The sequence below is a fragment of the Schistocerca serialis genome, chromosome 5 (assembly GCF_023864345.2).
Source record: "Schistocerca serialis cubense isolate TAMUIC-IGC-003099 chromosome 5, iqSchSeri2.2, whole genome shotgun sequence".
Classification (NCBI taxonomy): Eukaryota; Metazoa; Arthropoda; class Insecta; order Orthoptera; family Acrididae; genus Schistocerca; species Schistocerca serialis.
The window spans coordinates 513,403,085-513,425,355 of NC_064642.1; the positions used below are offsets into that span (position 1 = coordinate 513,403,085).

The window sequence follows — 22,271 nt, forward strand, 5'->3', positions numbered from 1 at the left end:
TTGGGTTTTCTGTTCTCCCAGGCAAAAAATAAAGGTAACGTCTTCATTTGATATTTTACACTTATTATTCGTACATTTTGCTGTACCTTGTCAAAGTCAAAAATCTATTTACTTGTGTATGTGTAAGGAGGCTAACACTGCTAGCACATGAAAAAAAAATGCAATCAAGGAACACATTATTCACATTACTCAGTAAAATGCTACCAACAAAAATGCAGCAATGAATCATGCGGCATTGTTAGGATCTGTAGCCCTGGCTGCCTTGGGGTCAAAGGGCAGAAGGGGCAGGTCTGTCATCCCACTCCCCACCCCACCCATAGCTGGCCCACTGCACTTCCATACTGAATACTGGCAACTGCACTGTCAACTGGTCTCGCCTTACAGAGTACAGTTTTTATTAGTAATTTGGAAATAATTTGATTTTCTGTTTAATTTCAAATTATGATTGTTGAGTTTTTGTCATTTTAATATTTCCAAGCCACTGCTTTTAAACTGTCTGGGACATCCATCACTTTCAGTGAATTTTGACCTGTTGTTTCATTTTCGACAATCATAAATGTACCACTGCCAAATAAAAATCTGAATTTAAGGGTAGGTCATTTACATAAAATAACAGAATACTGAACCAAAAATGGAACATTGGGAATCTCTTCAACATCATTACCTTAGCTGTGGAAATTTTAAGTTTTTACCTTTAGGAGGCAAGAATTTAATGCTGTTAATACACACACATGAAAGTAGATCAACATAGCTTAGATTTCAGAAATATTAATTTATTCCTTGGGGAGGAGAGGGGGATACGATGGGGGAGATAAATATATTAGAAGAAGAAAAATGAAATGAACAGTGCAATTAAGAAACGGAATGAAAAGGTGTTGATAGAGGCAGAGGTAAGAGGAAGTGGACAACAATGATCGGGAAAAACTGATTGTGATTGTGTGTGTGTGTGTGTGTGTGTGTGTGTGTGTGTGTGCGTGTGCCTGTATCTGATGATGTTTAATTTCCTTCTCTGAAGTATAATTTTAATCTAATCAAAATATTTTTTTCTCATTGTGTATCTTTCTTTTTTTTTAAAAAAAAGGTTGAAATAACAAGAAGTTATGAGTACGGGAACTGCATCTTTATTGACTAGGCCTATAGATCTAAAACATATGAAGAACAGATTTTCAAAGTTAAATGTTTAAAAATGTTTTAAGTCATCTAAAGAATTTGTGGTTATTGACAATATGATGATTCACTAGCACGCACTCAATAGCTGCCAAACTGTTGACCAAACTGTGTGTTGGGAAAGAAGAAAGGGCACAAAAAAGCTACAACCAATTTGCTGAACAAAAGTTGATGGGAACAGTTGTTTCCAGACCAACAATGCATCATCAGGATAATTACCTGGAAAAGGCGACATCAGAAACGGGCTCTAAATACACAGAATTACTATTTCTGTTTGCATACGGAACTGAAGCAGAAGAGTCCAAGATTACCTTATAAATAAGTACTCTTAAGCTATGGCAATGCATCTGCTCATGACCACAGACGTTGGAATGGGAAAAGCACTTTACATAAGTATTACGAGAAATTTTAACTATTTTTCCTGAAGTAGCAAAAATTAATGGAATAAAACTGAACTACATCTATTCCATTCAATGAAAATATAAATTATTGATTTTGCTGTTTACTATGTCATCTGAAAAATTAACAATCCAAATCCTGAAGCTACTTCCTGTAGACACAAAACTAATTTATCATATTTGCCCCAGTCCTCATCTCAGTTTAAGTGGGGATAAGTCTGTCAAAGCTTAACACACAACTTAACATAGTCGCATCTCACTGAATGTGCATTTGGTACAATTTTTGAATCAATAAGATTTAATTTATTTTAAATAAACTGTGTCACACAGATTTGTGATACAATGCGGGTGTTAGAATGTAGTAAATATCAGCAATGATGAATATTTAATGATGAAATCGGCAATATTAAAGCAACAAGAAACGTCAGAACATATCATGCAGCAGGGGATATCTTTGAGTATATTCAGACGGCAGCATTTTTAAAAAAGAAAGAAAACAACAATGCTGTATTAACTGCCTCAATTATTGAATTTTTCACATATATAGGTGTCTTCCTACACTTATTTTAAGTGATAAGCACAAATGTTACATTTTCAAAGTATGAAAAAAATATCATCTGTAATTAGAGACCAAATAAATTACTCTTTAACTCCCCTTTTCCACCGAAGTGTAGTAATCTTTAATTTGCTTAAAATCAATTACATAATTTTTACACCAGCATATATGTAGCAATAGAAACTATGTTAACAATCATATTTAAACCAATACAAAAATAGAACAAGCATAGAAAAGTTGCTGACTCCATACTACCCAACTAACTATGGTGCTATAACATAAAAGATCAGTCTTTAGTCTACTAAAACCTTACTTGACTAACAGAATACCATCTGTGTGGGAAAAGTGCATAACTGTCCTTTTAAATGGGACAGAAATACTAAATTTAGTTGCATCTTCTAATTATCTAACTTGAGATGTGCTCTATTACGGATTTAATTTGTATGAATGGTCTCGATTCTGAGCAAGTCATAGAAACTTACTTCTTTACACAGACACAATTTACTTATGTATCACCTGGAGTAAAAATCATCATCATTATCATCTGCACTATAATGCAGTATTTTGATTAAACTACTTAGGACAAATACCAGCAAGTCAACAATTATGAAAGAAACATGAAATCAAGTAAAGGTAGGTAAACCATATACAAAAAAGTTACAAGGGAAAAATTCAATCTGCAAAAGTGTTGCACAATTAAACTGAGTTGCTAGCACGACAGTCCCACTTCATCATCAGCATCCACTATGTTATCCAAGACTAACCTGAATTACAGTATAAAACAGTGAAAAACAGATCACTTTTCATCTTTACAAAAAAAAAAGACACTGTACTGAGAAACTAAGCCCTACAAGAACAAACAAAAATTTGTCCTGAAAAACGAAAACATTGTGGCTTCAACTATCTACTATAAGACATGCACCACGGATAGCAAAGTAAGCACAATAATGAAGTAAAGAAAATAGGTTTTAAAAAATGCTAATAAAGTTGGGGTAACATTACTAAACTTCACCATTCAGACTCTTTGCAAATAAAACTAACATGTTTTAAAAATGAAACCAACCAGGAATTAATAGAGAGCTCACTTTGTGGATTTATTTTATGTTATTTATACAGTATTACTGAGCCCTTTACCTGTAGTAATGTGTAATTGCGGTATCTGTGCTGTAACTCAGGTAATTAGATCAAATAATTTATTGATATTAGGTATTTGGTCATTTCGAATAAGAAATTACACTTTCAGTCATTAAAACTATAACATTACGAAGGACTGCAAATAACAAAATTTTACTGACTACGCATATACTGCATAGAAGGAAGAATACATAATTAACTTTGTTGGCGATTTGGGTGTGTACATGCTGCAAAATGTAGTCCACAGAGTTGCCACCAGTGGCAGCAACAAGGACTCTAATCTGATTTATCATTGAGTTAACTGAGCTCGGATGAAAAATACAGGTATGTCAGTGCACGCTGCTTCAACTACAGTGATTCGCATGAGGAACATAACACACAATCAATTATAGGTAATTATTTATTTAATCAAATTACAGCACTTTATCCTATACTTTTAGGCAGGGCAAGTTATTGGTATGTCACTGGCATTGCTTTGCAAGCAAACACTGTAACATCAATTGCTTATTGCACTAGCCTCAACTGTCTGAAACACACATCACTGGATGTGACGCAATAATGTTTTCCAGATCTTGTAGCACCTCTCAATGTATCTTTTGAACAGGTGTTTGTAAGATCTTTTGTGATTATTGTGATCAGCTTCCCAGTGTAAACATGCCATTAAGCTCAGAATATACTTCAGAAACTTATGTTTTGGTGGCAGACAGTCACAACAAGCGTCGATGGGACATTAAACACAGATCTCCTCCTCCTCCTCCTCCTCCACAGCATGCACTATGTTGCAGAAGTGTTGAGAAATACACATTTCATAATTTCCAGAAACAGAAGAAGGTACAGGGAAACTGAAGGCTATGCAAAGAAATCAGGATCAGGTATGAGAAGAGAAAAATCAGCTAGAGATTATCACTCCTTACAACTTAAAATGCTTCGCAATCATCATACCACACCACCACAGGAGCACGAAATCAACTCCACCTATTTCAAGAGCAGCAATGTTATTGAGAGAGCCACCCAAAGAAGATGGGAAGAAGCCAATCTTCAATCCAGAAGACCTGCTACAGGCCCAGACCTCATCAGATGGCATTGCACAGCTCGACTACATTTTGCATCATAGTATTGTAACTAGACAGTACGACAAAGGGATAAAATGTTGTTAACTGATGAGTCACGTATTTGCCCTGAGATCACCTAACAATAGAGAAAGGGTCTGGAGAAGGCCTGGGGATAGGTATTGTCCTTGTACATTCTCATCCAAGACTTCTTGTACATTCTCAACCCATGACAATTGTTCAGAGTGTTTCTCAGATGGTGTGGGCAGGAATCAGTATGACTGCAAGGAAGCATTTTATCTTCATGTAGTCTCACAGCACACGCAGAGGAAATCCTTTTGGAGCATTTTGTGCCTTTCGCTCCATTTATTGGTGATGTATTTCCAATATGCATGAGAAGGGACACTGACATGTTGTGAGAATTATTCAAGAGTTCTTGATGATGCAGAAAGTCAACCCTTGGCTTGGCCTACTTGGAGTCTTGATTTGTATCCTATTAAGCATGTATGGGACCAGCTAGGGAGAAGTACTCATCAGCACCAATGAGAGGCCCTAAGGGCTTATGGGAATACCTACTAGAAGTATGGAATATGATTCCTCCAGAGGACATAGCAGTGTTAATCAGGAGCATGCCTGAAAGCTCAGATGTTGTGATAGGTGCAAGAGGGGGTAATACATGCTTTTGAAGGTGCAGTACAAACCCTGAAGCGAAGTACAGAAAATCAAAATAAAGGTGCAGTACCTTCACGAGCTACCTCAATTTGCTCAAGCGTGATTTCATTCGTGTTACTTCTGCACCTCTGGCTTAATTTGTTTATAATTATCTTTTGTTCATTATTAAACATCTAACTAAACTGTATCAAAATATTTTATCATATGGCTAGTGCCATAAAAGTGAATGGAATTAAAAATAATTTTTTTTTAAGAAATTGAAGTGTTGCATTTTTCATGCTGGTCAGTGTATATGGCAGGATTCATCAATCATAGTGGCTGGTGAGTGATGCAACACCAGTCTCTCAGCAACTCACGATCAGATGTTTTCAACAGGTGAGAGATCTGTAAACTTGCAGGCCAGGGCAACTGTTGAAAAACCCCTGCACTGAGGCTAAGTCAGAACAGAACTGTCAACATTTGGTGCTGCATTATCTTGTTGAAAGACACTGTCATTAAGACCCTGAAGATAGGGCACTGCAACTGGTCTTAACAAGTTAGAAATGTAATGCCTGCTTCCTTAATTACTGGTTATGCAAACCAGAAGTGATCATTTGTATATCCACTGGGCCCTTGTACCACCATTATGTAAGGTACTGGGTCCATATAACAATGTTGAATGCAATCTGGCAATGTTCATTTTCTTGGAGCCTCCACACATGGATACATATATCAATCATGATGCCGTTCACAGAACCAGGACCATCTGAAAAGATGGCACGGTACCACCCATTTTCCAGTATTGTCACTGGGGACATCTCTCTGTTGCTCCATCACAGGAAGCCATAACACTGGTTACCAAGCTAACAGTTCACAGTGATTCAGACATCGTCACACTGTCTCCAGCAAGACAAGTATCCATGTGGGCAAAGGACTTTAAGTACCTATACAGTCCTGCATGCTTGATCAAAAACACATCTGCTGTATCGGGTGCTAATCACCTGGTGCCATTTAAATCCTGCCTGGAATTGGACATGACCCTCCTCCAACCATTGTTCCATATTCACATGACAGTCACGAGATCTTGGTGAATGCGAGCAGCAATACTGCTAAACAATAAATTGCAGACTTGATGGGCCACTATACTCTTCGTTTTCAAATTTCGACACATTCTTGTAGACATTTCCCCTCCTTGCAAGGGACATAACATTATTTTCTCAGAAACAACCAACATTCAAATGTATTTTCAGAATGAGAATCCTGTTGCATAAAATTTTCTTATGTACAGTAAGTAGGCAGTGCTACTCCAACCTACAGTGTGTCACTGCACTGAAATGTTAATAATTTGAATACCCAAGTTTGTACATTTATGCCAATTTGACATTTGTTGTGTGCCGCCTTAACGGTTTCACACATTCAATGGCCAGCAGTGAATATTATGATACCACAATAAATCCTGGAGACAGTAACTAGAAACTAAATTTTGATTGGTTGTGTATTAAAGATACGTGAAAAGCAATTTTGTTTCAAAACCTGAAAAGGCAGTAAAATAATGCATTGAAAAGATGCAAGGAAATACTTCTCTTTGGTGTAAGCCTATTAACACATTATACACTCCTGGAAATTGAAATAAGAACACCGTGAATTCATTGTCCCAGGAAGGGGAAACTTTATTGACACATTCCTGGGGTCAGATACATCACATGATCACACTGACAGAACCACAGGCACATAGACACAGGCAACAGAGCATGCACAATGTCGGCACTAGTACAGTGTATATCCACCTTTCGCAGCAATGCAGGCTGCTATTCTCCCATGGAGACGATCGTAGAGATGCTGGATGTAGTCCTGTGGAACGGCTTGCCATGCCATTTCCACCTGGCACCTCAGTTGGACCAGTGTTCGTGCTGGACGTGCAGACCGCGTGAGACGACGCTTCATCCAGTCCCAAACATGCTCAATGGGGGACAGATCCGGAGATCTTGCTGGCCAGGGTAGTTGACTTACACCTTCTAGAGCACGTTGGGTGGCACGGGATACATGCGGTCGTGCATTGTCCTGTTGGAACAGCAAGTTCCTTTGCCGGCCTAGGAATGGTAGAACGATGGGTTCGATGACGGTTTGGATGTACCGTGCACTATTCAGTGTCCCCTCGACGATCACCAGTGGTGTACGGCCAGTGTAGGAGATCGCTCCCCACACCATGATGCCGGGTGTTGGCCCTGTGTGCCTCGGTCGTATGCAGTCCTGATTGTGGCGCTCACCTGCACGGCGCAAAACACGCATACGACCATCATTGGCACCAAGGCAGAAGCGACTCTCATCGCTGAAGATGACACGTCTCCATTCGTCCCTCCATTCACGCTTGTCGTGACACCACTGGAGGCGGGCTGCACGATGTTGGGGCGTGAGCGGAAGACGGCCTAACGGTGTGTGGGACCGTAGCCCAGCTTCATGGAGACGGTTGTGAATGGTCCTCGCCGATACCCCAGGAGCAACAGTGTCCCTAATTTGCTGGGAAGTGGCGGTGCGGTCCCCTACGGCACTGCGTAGGATCCTACAGTCTTGGCGTGCATCCGTGCGTCGCTGCGGTCCGGTCCCAGGTCGACGGGCACGTGCACCTTCCGCCGACCACTGGCGACAACATCGATGTACTGTGGAGACCTCACGCCCCATGTGTTGAGCAATTCGGCGGTACGTCCACCCGGCCTCCCGCATGCCCACTATACGCCCTCGCTCAAAGTCCGTCAACTGCACATACGGTTCACGTCCACGCTGTCGCGGCATGCTACCAGTGTTAAAGACTGCGATGGAGCTCCGTATGCCACGGCAAACTGGCTGACACTGACGGCGGCGGTGCACAAATGCTGCGCAGCTAGCGCCATTCGACGGCCAACACCGCGGTTCCTGGTGTGTCCGCTGTGCCGTGCGTGTGATCATTGCTTGTACAGCCCTCTCGCAGTGTCCGGAGCAAGTATGGTGGGTCCGACACACCGGTGTCAATGTGTTCTTTTTTCCATTTCCAGGAGTGTATTATACCTATATATTTCATGAAGTTCACTGAATAGGTACAAACCTCTGTTTTGAAAACTGCAGAGAAATCTCCAGATTCAGTTGATTTATAGAACACAAGGTATGGATTTAAATGTCCAAAGAAAAACAGAAATGTTTTCTTCTCCAGGTTGTGTCCACTGAACTCTAGAATAACTTCATCTTTACAGGATGAGAGCTCCTCAGAAGTAACAACCACAAAGCTTTGATGATCCCCCACAGGTTGACTTGCATTTGATTGCAGAGGAAGCTGAACCTGGACGGCAACAAAAGAAAATCATCAGATTAATTTGTTAGTTCCTCAGGCTGCTATTTTGCTGAAAAGTAAATTATAAGGTAAGTACCATTTGCAAAGGTTCAGTTTTCAACATAATAAAAAAATTGGAAAATGTGACATTTTTCTGCTGTGTTTCATTATGTTGTATGTATTAGCTTACAGCTAATGCCATTTCACACCTCTCAACATCTGAGGTCTTCCCCATCCCACTCTTGGTGACTCCTGAAGTACAAAAAGTTTTTGATATATCCTAAGCAGTCAACATCGTTTCACTTTTCTCTGTAGAGGCCATCTCTGTATCTTCTTTGGTTGTCTATTATGATCTGTTCATTCTAAATGGCAACACATGGTAACATCTCCTCTCAATACTTTCCATAATGATCCTTCACACTCTCATAATTTTATTTTTAATTTCTAATTTCTGGCATGGTCTAATCTTGAGAAACCAGCACTTACTCTCAAGTAATCAAACAGCCTGGACGGAAGTTGACTTCGATTTCCCCCCCATTTCTGTAAGTCCTAAGCTTCTGACATAAACACACATACACTTTCTATCATTGTTTTGTGTATACCACAATAGAAACTTGATGTACCGTGGTCTGTTACATAGTGGATTTAGATGTAACACAGTATAAAATATGTCCTCCAAATTAAAATATCATTGATGAATGATTTTTGCAGTACATTTTATAAACTTGAAAAAATATAGCCTTTCTGCAGTATAATTTACTGTTGCAACCTCCTGACTCATCCACTTGCTAACGTGCTGCAATCATAAGATGGAACATTAATTCAGCCGCTGGATCAGGGCATCATACGAGCATTTAAGGCTCATTATCACAGTGAACTGCTCACTTCAGTAGTAAATTCAGATGAGAAACTGGAGATGTTATTAAAATCTGTAAATTTTAAGAGAGTTGCATATTCAGTAGGCCTGGCATGGCAAAGCATCGGTCCAATCACTACTAGGAATTGCTGGAACAAGTGTTCCATTGAAGAAAATGCAACAGATGAACACTGTAGTGACCGACTTCAATATCAGTTACATCAGTCTGCATGTGATGTTCTACAGTGCAGTATTGATCTTCGAGACATGAATCATTGGGTAGTTGTAGACAAAAAGAACCAAGTGCGGAGATCACAGGTAACAAGGATATTATTGATGCTTTTCAAAACGAAAGAAGTGAAGTAGTCGAAGAAGAGGATGGTGAAGTTGAAGAAGAATGTATAGATGATGTCCCCAGTATGTGCAAAATATTGGATAATATAAATAAAGTGATTACGTGGATGTACCACCACAGTGAACCAAACCAAACTAAGCTGTTGCTCTGGGTGAGCATAAAATAATATAAGCTAAAGAAACTGAGTGAAATGACCTGCCAAAGAAAGCTGAATTACTTCTTTCAAGCAGCAAAATAATTACATAATGTAGCTTGCAAGCAGTGTTGTATATAATCATACTGTATTTGATAGTGTACTTTATATACCATAATGAATTTCATATTATTGTTTGGTCAACATTTGAGTGAAGTTTGTCAAAAATGTTCTTTCAAGTCAAATAAAGTATGTATAATATTGGATTGTTTATCTTTCCTCACTTTCCATGTGCAGTTTGTCATTACACAGCTCAATCTCTATATACCGTGGGAGTAACACGTCACCTGACAATCTCATTATAAGGGGCTTGTAATGTGCTTTTAGTTTTGTTTGTGACCTTATTACTCCGTCTGATTGAATTTAAAGAAGGAAAACAGTAACAAACATCGAGATTTGTTTAAAAATCACTGTGTTTTTCTAGGCATAGTCCACTGGAGGTGATATGCCATCATTCCCATTCTCCAACTGACTAACCTAGCCAGATGTAGAAGGACCTACAGTTTGACAGTTTTCCATGTATTTATTTTTAAGCCCCACTTCTTTCTAAGGCTCCCGCTGAATACAGCTAGTCATTCATCAATTATCACCCAGTCATCATCGAACAGGAGAGAGCATAGTTTTATTATCTGCCAATGCAATTCCCACTGGGTTGCATTTACTTTTCCTCTCTTTAGTACTCCTCACAGATAAATTTTAAACAACACATTTAGAAACTCAAAAACAGTTGCTCTCATAGACTAATTTCACTCAAAAGAGTGAATGAATAATTCAACTGATATGCACAACTACAACCAAATGAGTCAGTTGTTTTCCAACAAAAGACTGAAGTGACCTTTTTCATTTGGTTGTTCCTATTATTAGTCCTGAATGAACGGTGGGCCTTGCCATGGGGGTGGGGGCGGGGTGGGGGGGGGGGGGGGGGGGCGGCTCATGTGTCTCAACGCTACACACAGCGATACTGTATAAGCAACCATATCACAGGAGTATCTGCGGAGAGGCCTCAAAAATATGATTCATAATGACAGGTGACAGCCTTTTCAGTAGTTCCAGGGACAACAGTTTGGATGACTGATTGATCTGGACTTCTAACATTAGCCAAAATGGCCTTTTTATGTTGGTATTGCAAATGGGTGAGAGCAAGGGGAAACTCCAGTCATTACTTTCCCAAAAATATCTACCTCTTCTGTGCAACTTAATGATGATGGGATCTTCTTGGGTTAAAATTATCCTGCAGGTGAAATAGTCCCCCATTCAGATCTACAGGTGGGCACTACTCAGGATGATGATGTCAACTGGAAAAATGAAACTGACTTTTCCAGATTTAAGCATGGAGCCCTTAATGAGATTTCTAGGTTAGAGAATTTTAAGAAACAGAAATGATTATGTTGGATTTAGATATTTTGAGAGTTAAGTAAGTGCAATGCCAGGAAAAACTGGATTCCAGGACAAGGGAGTACAAGGTCATCAACAAGACATCAAACAGGAACAATGAACGAGAAGATTAAACAAGAAAGAAGGCAATAAGAATGCATTATCATAGCCAAGATAGACAGAAAGCTAACACACATCACAGTAGTAAAAGTTTATATGCCTACTAAATCTGCAGATGATAAAGGAATTGAAAAATGTACTATGATATAAAATAAATTATTCAGGTAATTAAGGCAGACAAAAATATAGTTCTAACGGGAGCACTGTAATTCAACAGTAGGAAAAGGAAGAGAAGGAAAAACAGGAGTAGAACATGGACTTGGGGGATAGGTATATACTCAGGCCATAATTTAGTAGTTATAAATTGAAGATTAAAACTGAAGAAACTGTGGAAAACTAAGAAATGAAGGCTATGGGTCTTGATACACTGAAAGAAACACAGGTTGTCGACAGCTTGAAAGGGAGAATTAAGCAACTACTGACTCAAAAGCATTCCTTGAGCCTTTGGAATTAGTTTAATGGGTCTTGACATTTTATTCTGTACCTATAGCCACTCAATTTCACACTGACCCAAGAACCCTTCTGTTCAGCAGAAAATTAATTGCATGTACAAGGTGAGGCAGTTTGCTACAGTGTCCCAAGGATCACTCTTTTGTCACTATGCTGACTGAATTTCTTTAAGCCCCAGCACCTAACAGAACAACACTTTGTTCCATTTCCATAAAAGGAGAATAATTTCCTGATCTTTCCTGACCATTTCCTTTCCTGATATGGACTGTAGGGCAACCAGGAAGATTACTCCTTCAATTAGTAACTTATCTATTCAATTGCCTTTATAGATGTTTGCACAGGATGTAAGATGAAACCAAAAGGGGCACCCAGAAAACAATAATGCATCCAACAGTAAAGATTGAACAACGGTTCTATAGAACAAAATTTGTAGTATTGAAAATCATACTTGTCTTTTGCTAACATATATTTTCAGTGTTCACTGCCACTGTACAATGAGTTCATTTTCTGTCAATAAGTTTACAGAAGCATGCAACCTAACCAAAAGAGGTCATTTGTGATACTGTTTGTTAGTAGTTTCAGTACTACTCTCCCTGTTTCCAATTAAACATCCCTGAACAAAAAGTAATAGTTGCAGTATGATCTATGTTGTTAGCAATGTCCAGAAAAATTAATTGCCGCAAGGTGCACGGACAGAAGTAGCTGGGTGTGCCTGTGGCCTGAAGCCACTATCTGAGGTTTCTAACTCCACTAACTCCCAATACTCCTTTGTAGAATACAAATGTCCCAAGAAATCATGACAGTAAGATCTCTGTAAACCTTTCCCATGGTACACTAACTTGCCATGAGTCAAAGAGATTGGCAAGAAGAATGATCTGCCTTATACCTCTGGAAGATAGACTCACATCAGTCTCTGCCCAGATCTGATTTCTTCTGAATCTCATACTCTATTATCAGAATTGCCATTTCACATTATTATATGCTAGCAGAGCTCTCACCTCTGATCAATTTCATCAGATAACTGTCAGTTTGTCTTTACACCTCCTGTAAAATAGTTGTTTGATAGGGTACAGTCTGACTGACTGTACTGTCTTCTGCACATGTTAGTGAGCAGTCTGTGTATATTTGGTCCCCACAAAATGATCTGTCATGATTGTTACTTTATAATTACTAAAAAATGCACAGTGTGAGTATGTGAGCTGGTTATTCTAATCTACCCTGACTGGTTCCCTTAATTGCCACCAAGATTAAATTTACGGCTTCTCAGTTTTTATCTTGGGTATTACTAATCGCTTCAGCTGTATTTTGGTCCTTTTTATTATTGCATCACTACCAGTTTCATGGCATTAAAGCCATATCTTCAAGTGACATATGATTAAAACATTAGAGTGGAAGAGCTTGGAATCTTTAATCCCAACATTCTTCGTCTGTCAAATACAAAACACCACTAAAAGACAGTATGTCATGGATTAAAAACTGCCAAAATACAAAATAGTGGATGGGTCCAAAACAAATCTTATCATAGTGATCGCTTCTCCAAACTATATGGAACCGCTTATAGGAGACGCACTCAGTATGTAAGAGCACATGGCCGCGCCCCTGTACGCAGTTCCGTATGGATGGAGAAGTGCCACTATGATACAATTTGCTTTGAACTCATCCACTAAATTGGATTTTGGCAGTTTTTAATTCATGACATACTGTCATTTAGCGGTGTTTTATATCTGACAGACATCGAATGTTGGGATGAAAGATTCCGAGCTTTTCCGGTCTATGTTTTGATTGTAAGTCACCTGAAGATGTGGCTTTAACTGCGACAAAAACAGTAGTGGTACAGTAATAAAAAGGATCAAAATACAGCTGAAGCAGTTATTAATACCCAAGATGAAGACTCATGACTGTGGTTGCCCGAACTTCAAGATTGTTTGCCTCAGTTCTTAGTCCAGTCACCTTCTGCAGTTTGAAGCAATTCGATTTTCTAAAATTTCATTTTGAATTTTCAGATATTTACAATTTCTTACTTTTGTTTTATAGTATACTGTTAAAAAGACTTTTATAACAGAGTGAAGAACCCAACATTCAACCATAAAATTGTTGGGAGAGTTGTCTAAGGAAACACCTAAGAACCTTTACGTATTTTTAGATCACTGCAACAACTGGAAATGGTGAACACTGGTACGTTTTGTCAATATATGTGACCACCACACCCTCAGCCACGTAGCCATCAAGGTCGTTTTACTTACACTTAGGAAAGGAACACGCTCTCTGAGCCACACCTCTAGTGGCTCCAGGCTACGAGCACCCTTTGCCGCCGTAATAAAGGACAGATGGTAGCAGCTGCTCCGCCCAGCCCCATTTGCACTTGGAGCCTCTTCACTACAACACCATCATTCTTTGTTAGTGCAGTGAGCCTCATCCTTGTAAATATTGTGATAGCTGGACTCTGTTTCTTGCTGCATTATTTGTAATGAGTCTTCATAAGATTAGAGAAGTACAAGTTAAGTGATTCTTCTGTTTATTGTATTATCTTGTTCATTAATCATTTCTGATCCTGTCCAGCTTTCCTATGATGACAGCTATTGCACCACTCTGTAGCGCACATCTCTTTAACGTTGTGTACAAAGTCATACAAAGCACATTACATATGCAACTGGCAATTGCTGTGGTGCTGCATTATCTTTAGTAATGTCTTCTCAGGGCCCAGCAACTGGCTTTGTAAAAGCTGTGGCATGCTTAAAATTAAATGATTTTCACACACCATTACAACATATTTATTTGGCAAACCTTAACTCTATTTTTTTCTAAAAAGGGAGTTCAAAGCAGTTGTTACTCCAAACCATCCTGTTAGCTGAGCTATGGATTTTGCACAGTATCCCACTTTCATTTACCACAGAGAGACATTTAACAAGTTTCTTCACCTCTACATTCAACAGTGACATGTTCACAGTTTTTACCATTGTGGCACCCTAATTTGGAATATATGATGATACTGTAAGACAAACTCAACTTTGATATCACATGGCAATGTTTAAGTGACGAAGTCAAAAGTGAAGATAGATGTTTCTTTCTAATATGCAATGAACTACTTTTTTTTATAACCTTCCTTCACTTCTGATTCAGGAATGCGCACAAGTTCTATGCACTGATCATCATACCAACACCAAAGGTGTTGGTCCAGTTTAATTGCATTATTCCAGTTTAACAAGACATCCCTCTAGCCTGATTAGTTTAAAGCAGGTAGTTGCCCAAGAGATAGCAGTTGTAACTGAAAGTGACCCATTTTGCAGTCTCTGTACTGATACATTAGCATCTAAATTCTCTAGACGTATCTGAAATGAAATGAGAACACTTCACTTCATCAAATAGACTACTTCTTATGATTAAAAACAATTTCTTCTGTCAACAAAGGGAAGGCCTCAGATACGGCCAACCGATTCGGCTCAGATTTGGCAGGTCGCTTGTGTACAACCTAAAATGAAGGAATCTAAGATATTTTGGGTCAACACCCCCGCGTTTTTGAGAAAATCACCCTCAAAGGTTATGACGTGCAATCGACTCAAAATTGGCAGGGTCGATAGATAATTGTAAATAGAGCATTTTTCATCATCAGGTATGGGGTCCGGAAACGCAAACTTTTCCAGAAATTGAGTAAAGAAAATTTTACAACAGCCGCCTCTGTAGCCATATGGTAAAGACTTTTCACCAGCAGCACTGATAGCGCAACGGCCACGGTAACTGGCTGCGAATCTGAAAACCCGAGTTCGAATATCGAAGAATCCTAATGGATGTTATTCTTTTTGTTTGTTTTTTCCATATCTCAATTGATAGGGATAGGAGAGTTAATAAGATAAGTAAATCAATAAGGAATTAAATAATAAGGTAGGCAAATAAATTTCTCAAACCTCTTGGGATAGTAAACAACTAAAATGTTACTCCAGGTCACCTTACAATGGCTCTTCCACTCACTGTTACGTGTCCTCACTTTTCTTCGAACAACTAGATGGATGCAATCTTTCGACAGCTACACTATTCCTTCCGAAGAGTCGGCGGAAAACAAACTTGGTTTACATTTAAAAATATGTCTTTTCGGGAATTAATTTTGATGTGTACCATGAATTCGATATCATTGCCTGAAAAATCGGTGCTGAAAGTCGGTAATTAGTTATGCTGTGAATAGTTATTGCATCCATGCGGTTGGGTAATTTCCGCTGGGTTTCCAGAAGCACACTGCAATTCTGAAGCCTGGAAATAAAGTTTTTAACCTGGCGATAGAAATAAACATCACACGGCTGGCACACAGGTGTGCAGTTTGGCGGTATTACTTTCACTGTGCACGTCAGTTGACCCTCGCCACCTATAAACATTGTGTCATATATTGTAGTATTAATCTGTCCACTACAGGAATCCAATATTAGACAAAACTTATCAGAAACATATGGTTTTAAAACATTCTCAAGAAATGTTCTGTAAATTGCATTCGTCAGTTTCCCGCATTTGGAGCAGGTAATGTAAACACTTTTCAACGAGTCAGTTAAACGATTGACCACTGCTATAATCCGAGGACCAGATGTAACATTCGTTTCTTGTAAACACAGGAAAACATTAGGTAACACTTTTACAGAGGCTGTGACGGCATATTGCATAGTGTATGAATGTGTTAGTTTGTTTTTACTACCAGCTGCAACAAGGGTTCGTTTTTCTCACTTATGCGATAACGTGCGTTGAATGTTCACCTGATACTCGTATCCTGTTTTATCGGTGTTGATCACGTAATCACGATTAAAACCGGTCATAAGTGACGCCGTTTTACATGCTGAAAAGAGCCGCCAGTTTCTGTATATCTTCTGTATTTTGAACCTTCTTATGAGAGACGTATTTAGTGACATGCCGTTGACGAATTTTATGCTCTGATTTGAAATTTATTGCCCAAGATAATGATGCAGCAAACGTAAAATCCTTGTTGGCCGTAGATTGAAGCGCTGCACCTGCAGCCCTCTCCTGGAGTATTCTCGTTGTTACATTCTCGTTATGACAACGAGATTCAACAAATCGGTCTTATGTCCACTTGTTTATCACCTGGTATTTGTCGTATCTTGTCCCTCCTTTAACGATATCACTTTCCCACAATTTCAAGTCGTCCTTCCTTTTCAGGGCTGTTGTTGCTCCATTCTTTTGCTGTGTTTGTAAGTTCCAATTTGGGTGATTCCCAGCTAGCGCTACTGCCTTTACTTTCACTTCAAGGGGTATAGCGCCGTGGGTCAACCAGTTCGTAATACTCATCGGGAACAGATGAAGCACATATTCCCAGTGACCTGGAGATTTCCAAAGTGTTATGACCATTTTGCGATTCACTAGTCAGGATTCTTCCAGTGAATCACCTTCTGCTTTGTCTTAATGTATAGTACCTTCAGTATCAACAAAAGTCATTTCATTTCGTCAGCTCCAAAAATCGCTCGACGATAGCCACTCCTAACAATCTGGAACACCGAGAAACAGAACTGCCTGCTCCCGGTAGTGCATTGATAATGCACCTGTCTTGCAACACTTTTACAAATCAAAACACAGTGTCGGTAATTTCCCGCTTGTCATTGTCTGTGACAGGTTCCCAACTATATATTACAGCGGTAGTCGAAGGGTGTACATCCTCCATTATTCAGATTATGCACCTGAAAGATATGACACAACAAACAATAACTAGCTACTACGGCATAAACAGACGAGCTAATTACTACATACAGTACTTGTCATATGTTACTTACGGAAGAACACTGTATTCATTCACAAAACTTATTTCATTCGGCGCGTTAATGACGGAAAAATCACTACATGTATCTGCAAGGTTCACGGCAGCCTAATGACGAAAAACAACTGTTTCTGATTGGTTTCTATAAGGCTCGTGCTGGACACCTTCACTCTTCCACGTTCACAACTATGATATGACGAAGAGCAACCAGGACAAGATAACTCTCCCCGCAAGCATTCTGTCCCGTGCCTCACTGTAAACAAGCATCACGCGGTTGGCCTCGTTTGGAATTCGCAGCACTCTTACTCGGACTTGTTTTCATGTGACAAGGCTCAAAAGTATAATACTTTACTAACTCACGGCATTTGGGAAATTAGGTTGTCTATCTTGTTATTATCATTCCTTATTGGTTTACTTACCTTATTAACCCTCCTACCCCTATCAATTGAGATGTGGAAAAACACAAACGAAAAGAATAACATCCTCTATGTTTCTTCAAGATTCAAACCCGGGTTTTTCGATTCCGAGCCAGTGACTTTGCCCGTTGCGCTAGCCATGCTGACAGCAAAAAGCGTTTACATATGGGTACGGAAGCGGCAGTTGTAAAAGTTTCTTTCCTCGATTTATGGAAAAGTTTGTGTTTGCGGACCCCATATATGATGATGAAAAAGGCTCTGTTTACAATTATCTATAGATCCCTCCAATTTTGAGTCAATTGCTCGTCATAACCTTTAGGGGTGATTTTCTCAAAATTTCAGGTGTGTTGACCCAAAATATCTTAGATTCCTTTGTTTTAGGTTGTGCACAAGCGACCTGCCAAATTTGAGCCGAATTGATTGGCCGTGTCTGAGGCCTTCCCCTTGTGAGACACACATCATAACTTTTTATAGTTTACAATTATCTAATGAGCTAGCTTCTTCAGTTCTTGTAACAAGCTGCATGTTAGTCCTCAACACCAATTAACAACCATCAGCAGAAGTATTTTTTAGTATGGCTCATTTAGGTTTTGCATTCAAGGTACCAGTCCACCAAAGAATAACTCACAGTGCATGAAGCGTACAGCAACTCAATGGAATGTGGCATATGTTTCATGGGTACACACTGACAATAGCTTCACCTGAACAGCCATTTACATATTCAGTGGGGTTGCTAACCATGAGACTCAGTTGTTTTAAGAGAGGTTTATATCATTCCTGTAATGTCATTGGTTAAGTCACAGCATTTGGACAATGTCACCTGAATGAATATTTGAAAAAGTGTAACCTTATGTTAAAATGTATCCTTTGAATGTACACATATAGATAAAAACAAGTATTGTAGATGAATATACGTCAATAAAGAGAGTGAAACAAATTTGGCAGCTCAAGGGCACTAAAAAACAGTTCACATCATATTTATTACAACAAAAAGTGTACAGCATTGTTCACAAAAGAACAACGCAAAATTTCAGATGGCGTACTTAAAAACTGTGCCTAGTAATATAAACATAGCAGCATGACGAAGAGCAACCTAACAGACATGACTAAGTTCTAAGACCAGCGGCTTCACTGGCTGGTAGCTGTTGAACTGAGTTAGTTCTTTACAAAAGCTCAACACATCTGTTCTTCTACATCTACATCTACATCCATACTCCGCAAGCCACCTGACGGTGTGTGGCGGAGGGTACCTTGAGTACCTCTACCGGTTCTCCCTTCTATTCCAGTCTCGTATTGTTCGTGGAAAGAAGGATTGTCGGAATGCATCTGTGTGGGCTCTAATCTCCCTGATTTTATCCTCATGGTCTCTTCGCAAGATATACGTCGGAGGGAGCAATATACTGCTTGACTCTTCGGTGAAGGTATGTTCTCAAAACTTTAGCAAAAGCCTGTACCGAGCTATTGAGCGTCTCTCCTGCAGAGTCTGCCACTGGAGTTTATCTATCATCTCCGTAACTCTTTCGCAATTACTAAATGATCCTGTAACGAAGCGCGCTGCTCTCCGTTGGATCTTCTCTACCTCTTCTATCAACCCTATCTGGTACGGATCCCACACTGCTGAGCAGTATTCAAGCAGTGGGCGAACAAGCGTACTGTAACCTACTTCCTTTGTTTTCGGATTGCATTTCCTTAGGATTCTTCCAATGAATCTCAGTCTGGCATCTGCTTTACCGACGATCAACTTTATATGATCATTCCATTTTAAATCACTCCTAATGCATACTCCCAGATAATTTATGGAATTAACTGCTTCCAGTTGCTGACCTGCTATTTTGTAGCTAAATGATATGGGATCTATCTTTCTATGTATTCGCAGCACATTACACTTGTCTACATTGAGATTCAATTGCCATTCCCTGCACCATGCGTCAATTCGCTGCAGATCCTCCTGCATTTCAGTACAATTTTCCATTGTTACAACCTCTCGATACACCACAGCATCACCTGCAAAAAGCCTCAGTGAACTTCCGATGTCATCCACCAAGTCATTTATGTATATTGTGAATAGCAACGGTCCTATGACACTCCCCTGCGGCACACCTGAAATCACTCTTACTTCGGAAGAACAATAATCCAATTCAAGCTCAACACATCTGTTCTACATCTACATCTACATCCATACTCCGCAAGCCACCTGACGGTCTGTGGCGGAAGGTACCCTGAGTATCTCTATCGGTTCTCCCTTCGGTATGCATCTGTGTGGGCTCTAATCTCCCTAATAATCCAATTCAAGCATAACAAACAATTGAGAGTTCAATTTGAAATGTTAACAATATTATGAAAAGGATACATTGCCACTCACTGTAAAGATGACAGTTACAGACAAGCAAAATGAAAAGAAAATGGCCATATGGCATGAGGTGTCCTTGCTTTAAACTTAACTGCAGTACCTGGTCAATGAAAACATTTGTTCAGATTTATTCCTCTCTTTTTTTAGGATTCTGCAGCTGCTATTGCATTTCATGGTTGTAGGAACATTCTCGTTCTCTCCTCAGTTAGAGTAACAAATAACTATATTATTATTACTTTCTCTGAATTCTATCTAGTTAAATGAGATGTAGTGCGGTGCAGGAAGTCACTACTATGTGAATATTAGGTAAAATGCAGCCCCTACATGCATTATAGTATCTATGTTTCATTCTGTACCAAGTCAGGTTTACTATTTTAAAATAATACTATATTTGCTACATATCTTTAAAACATATTGAGTCTATTATATGCAATTACGATAAATTTTAAAAGTTACCTATCACACTGATGCACAATATCCGATTTTCCTTTCGTAACTTTATCAAAGATGGCATTAGAAGTCAGGTCCAAATTTCATCTAACAGGGTTCATCAAATGCCTGAATAGAAGTCCAGCTATAAGTTAAGAGCATCATATGCAATAAGTTCCTTGAAACTAACACTACTGAATGAATTCTGTATCTAACTAGAACAAATAATCCAATTCAAGCATAACAAACAATTGAGAGTTCAATTTGAAATGTTAACAATATTATGAAAAGGATACATTGCTACTCACTGTAAAGATGTCACAGTTACAGACAAGCAAAATGAAAAGAAAATGGCCATATGGCATGAGGTGTCCTTACTTGTACGTATGCGTGTGTGTAATCCTTTCTGAAAAAGGTTTCAATGTCTGTAAGTCTTTTCGTTGTGCCTGTCTGCAACACAAAGTGACATCTTTACAGTGAGCAGCAATCTATCCTTTTAATAATACAAATCAACCATAAATTATTTAAGAAGTAAAGGTAACTACAAACCAAGTAAAACTGGCCTTGAGTCATTGAAAGGAACATAAAAGACTGAAAACTTTGCTAACATTTGTACATACCCCTTTTCTGTGTTTTAGAGAAAACACACACACACACACACACACACACACACACACACACACACACACACACACACACACACACACACCTGTATAATTATATAGTGCTGGTTGACTACTTATTCAAATATAGAAGGAAATAAAAGTGAAATCAAACAAAAGATTTTTACTATGTGCAGAAATTACATAAAGAAAGAGATTTAAATAAAAACAAAAACTATTTTTCTTGGCTTTACATTTGTGCCCAATTTACTGAAAACAGTAAGGCAGAAACAATATTTAGCGCTTTTTTCCTTGTCTCATACTGATGTGCAATGCTTGAGTGGGATATTTCTCAGGGCTTCTAAAATTAAAGAATGGGTACTGGCCTATTATATATGTATCTCTTATACAACACACAACCTTGGCTGAAATTCTTAAAGTGTCTACTTGTGAGCACTGGGTTGATTTGAATCCACTGCTAGAGTGATGGACATATAAGAATGGGATTCTAAGTGTTGTACAGTAACAAGTAAAAGGCGCATCCCAATGGTAAGTTTCCCTATTTTTCTTTCTAAACAAAGACAATTTAGTTACATGATAAACTTTGTTGGAAACAGCTACAGAAATGTTTGAGCTATTTTTTGATGTATTCACCAAATTAATTGAGACTGTCATATCGTGGGATCAACTTTTGTATTCCTGTCTCATAGAAGGCTGCCACCTGTGAAGGGAACCAGCATGTGACTGTCGTGTTCAGCTCTTTGTCATTGTCAAAACATTGGCTGGAGGACAGGAATTTCTTGAGGTGCAAGAAAGGATGGAAATTGCTGGAAGTAAGATCAGGACTGTTTGCTGGACGATCAAACACTCCCACCTGGACTTCTCCAAAACAGTTGCTGTGCACCGAGATGTATGGGGACGAGCACTGTCATGGAACAGCACAACACCTGCAGTAGGCATTCCACACCACTTGTTCCGAACGGTCTGTCACAGTTTCCACATTGTTTCACAGTAACAGTGAGCATTCACTGTTTCACCTCTGAGCTGGAGGTCAATGAGCAGAATGTCCTTCCTGTCCCACAACACCGTGCACACCACATTCTGCACTGACACAGTCAGTCTGGATT

At 39.2% G+C, this 22,271-nt stretch overlaps 1 protein-coding gene across 1 annotated transcript in view; it reads right to left on the minus strand.

Moving 5' to 3' along the window:
• LOC126480982 (copine-8-like) overlaps window positions 1-22,271 on the minus strand; it is a 175,370-nt gene that overhangs the window by 52,193 nt on the left and 100,906 nt on the right. The window contains exon 3 of the mRNA XM_050104418.1: window positions 8,035-8,265. Coding sequence (XP_049960375.1) covers window positions 8,035-8,265 — 231 coding nt within the window. The remainder of the gene's footprint in view (window positions 1-8,034; window positions 8,266-22,271) is intronic.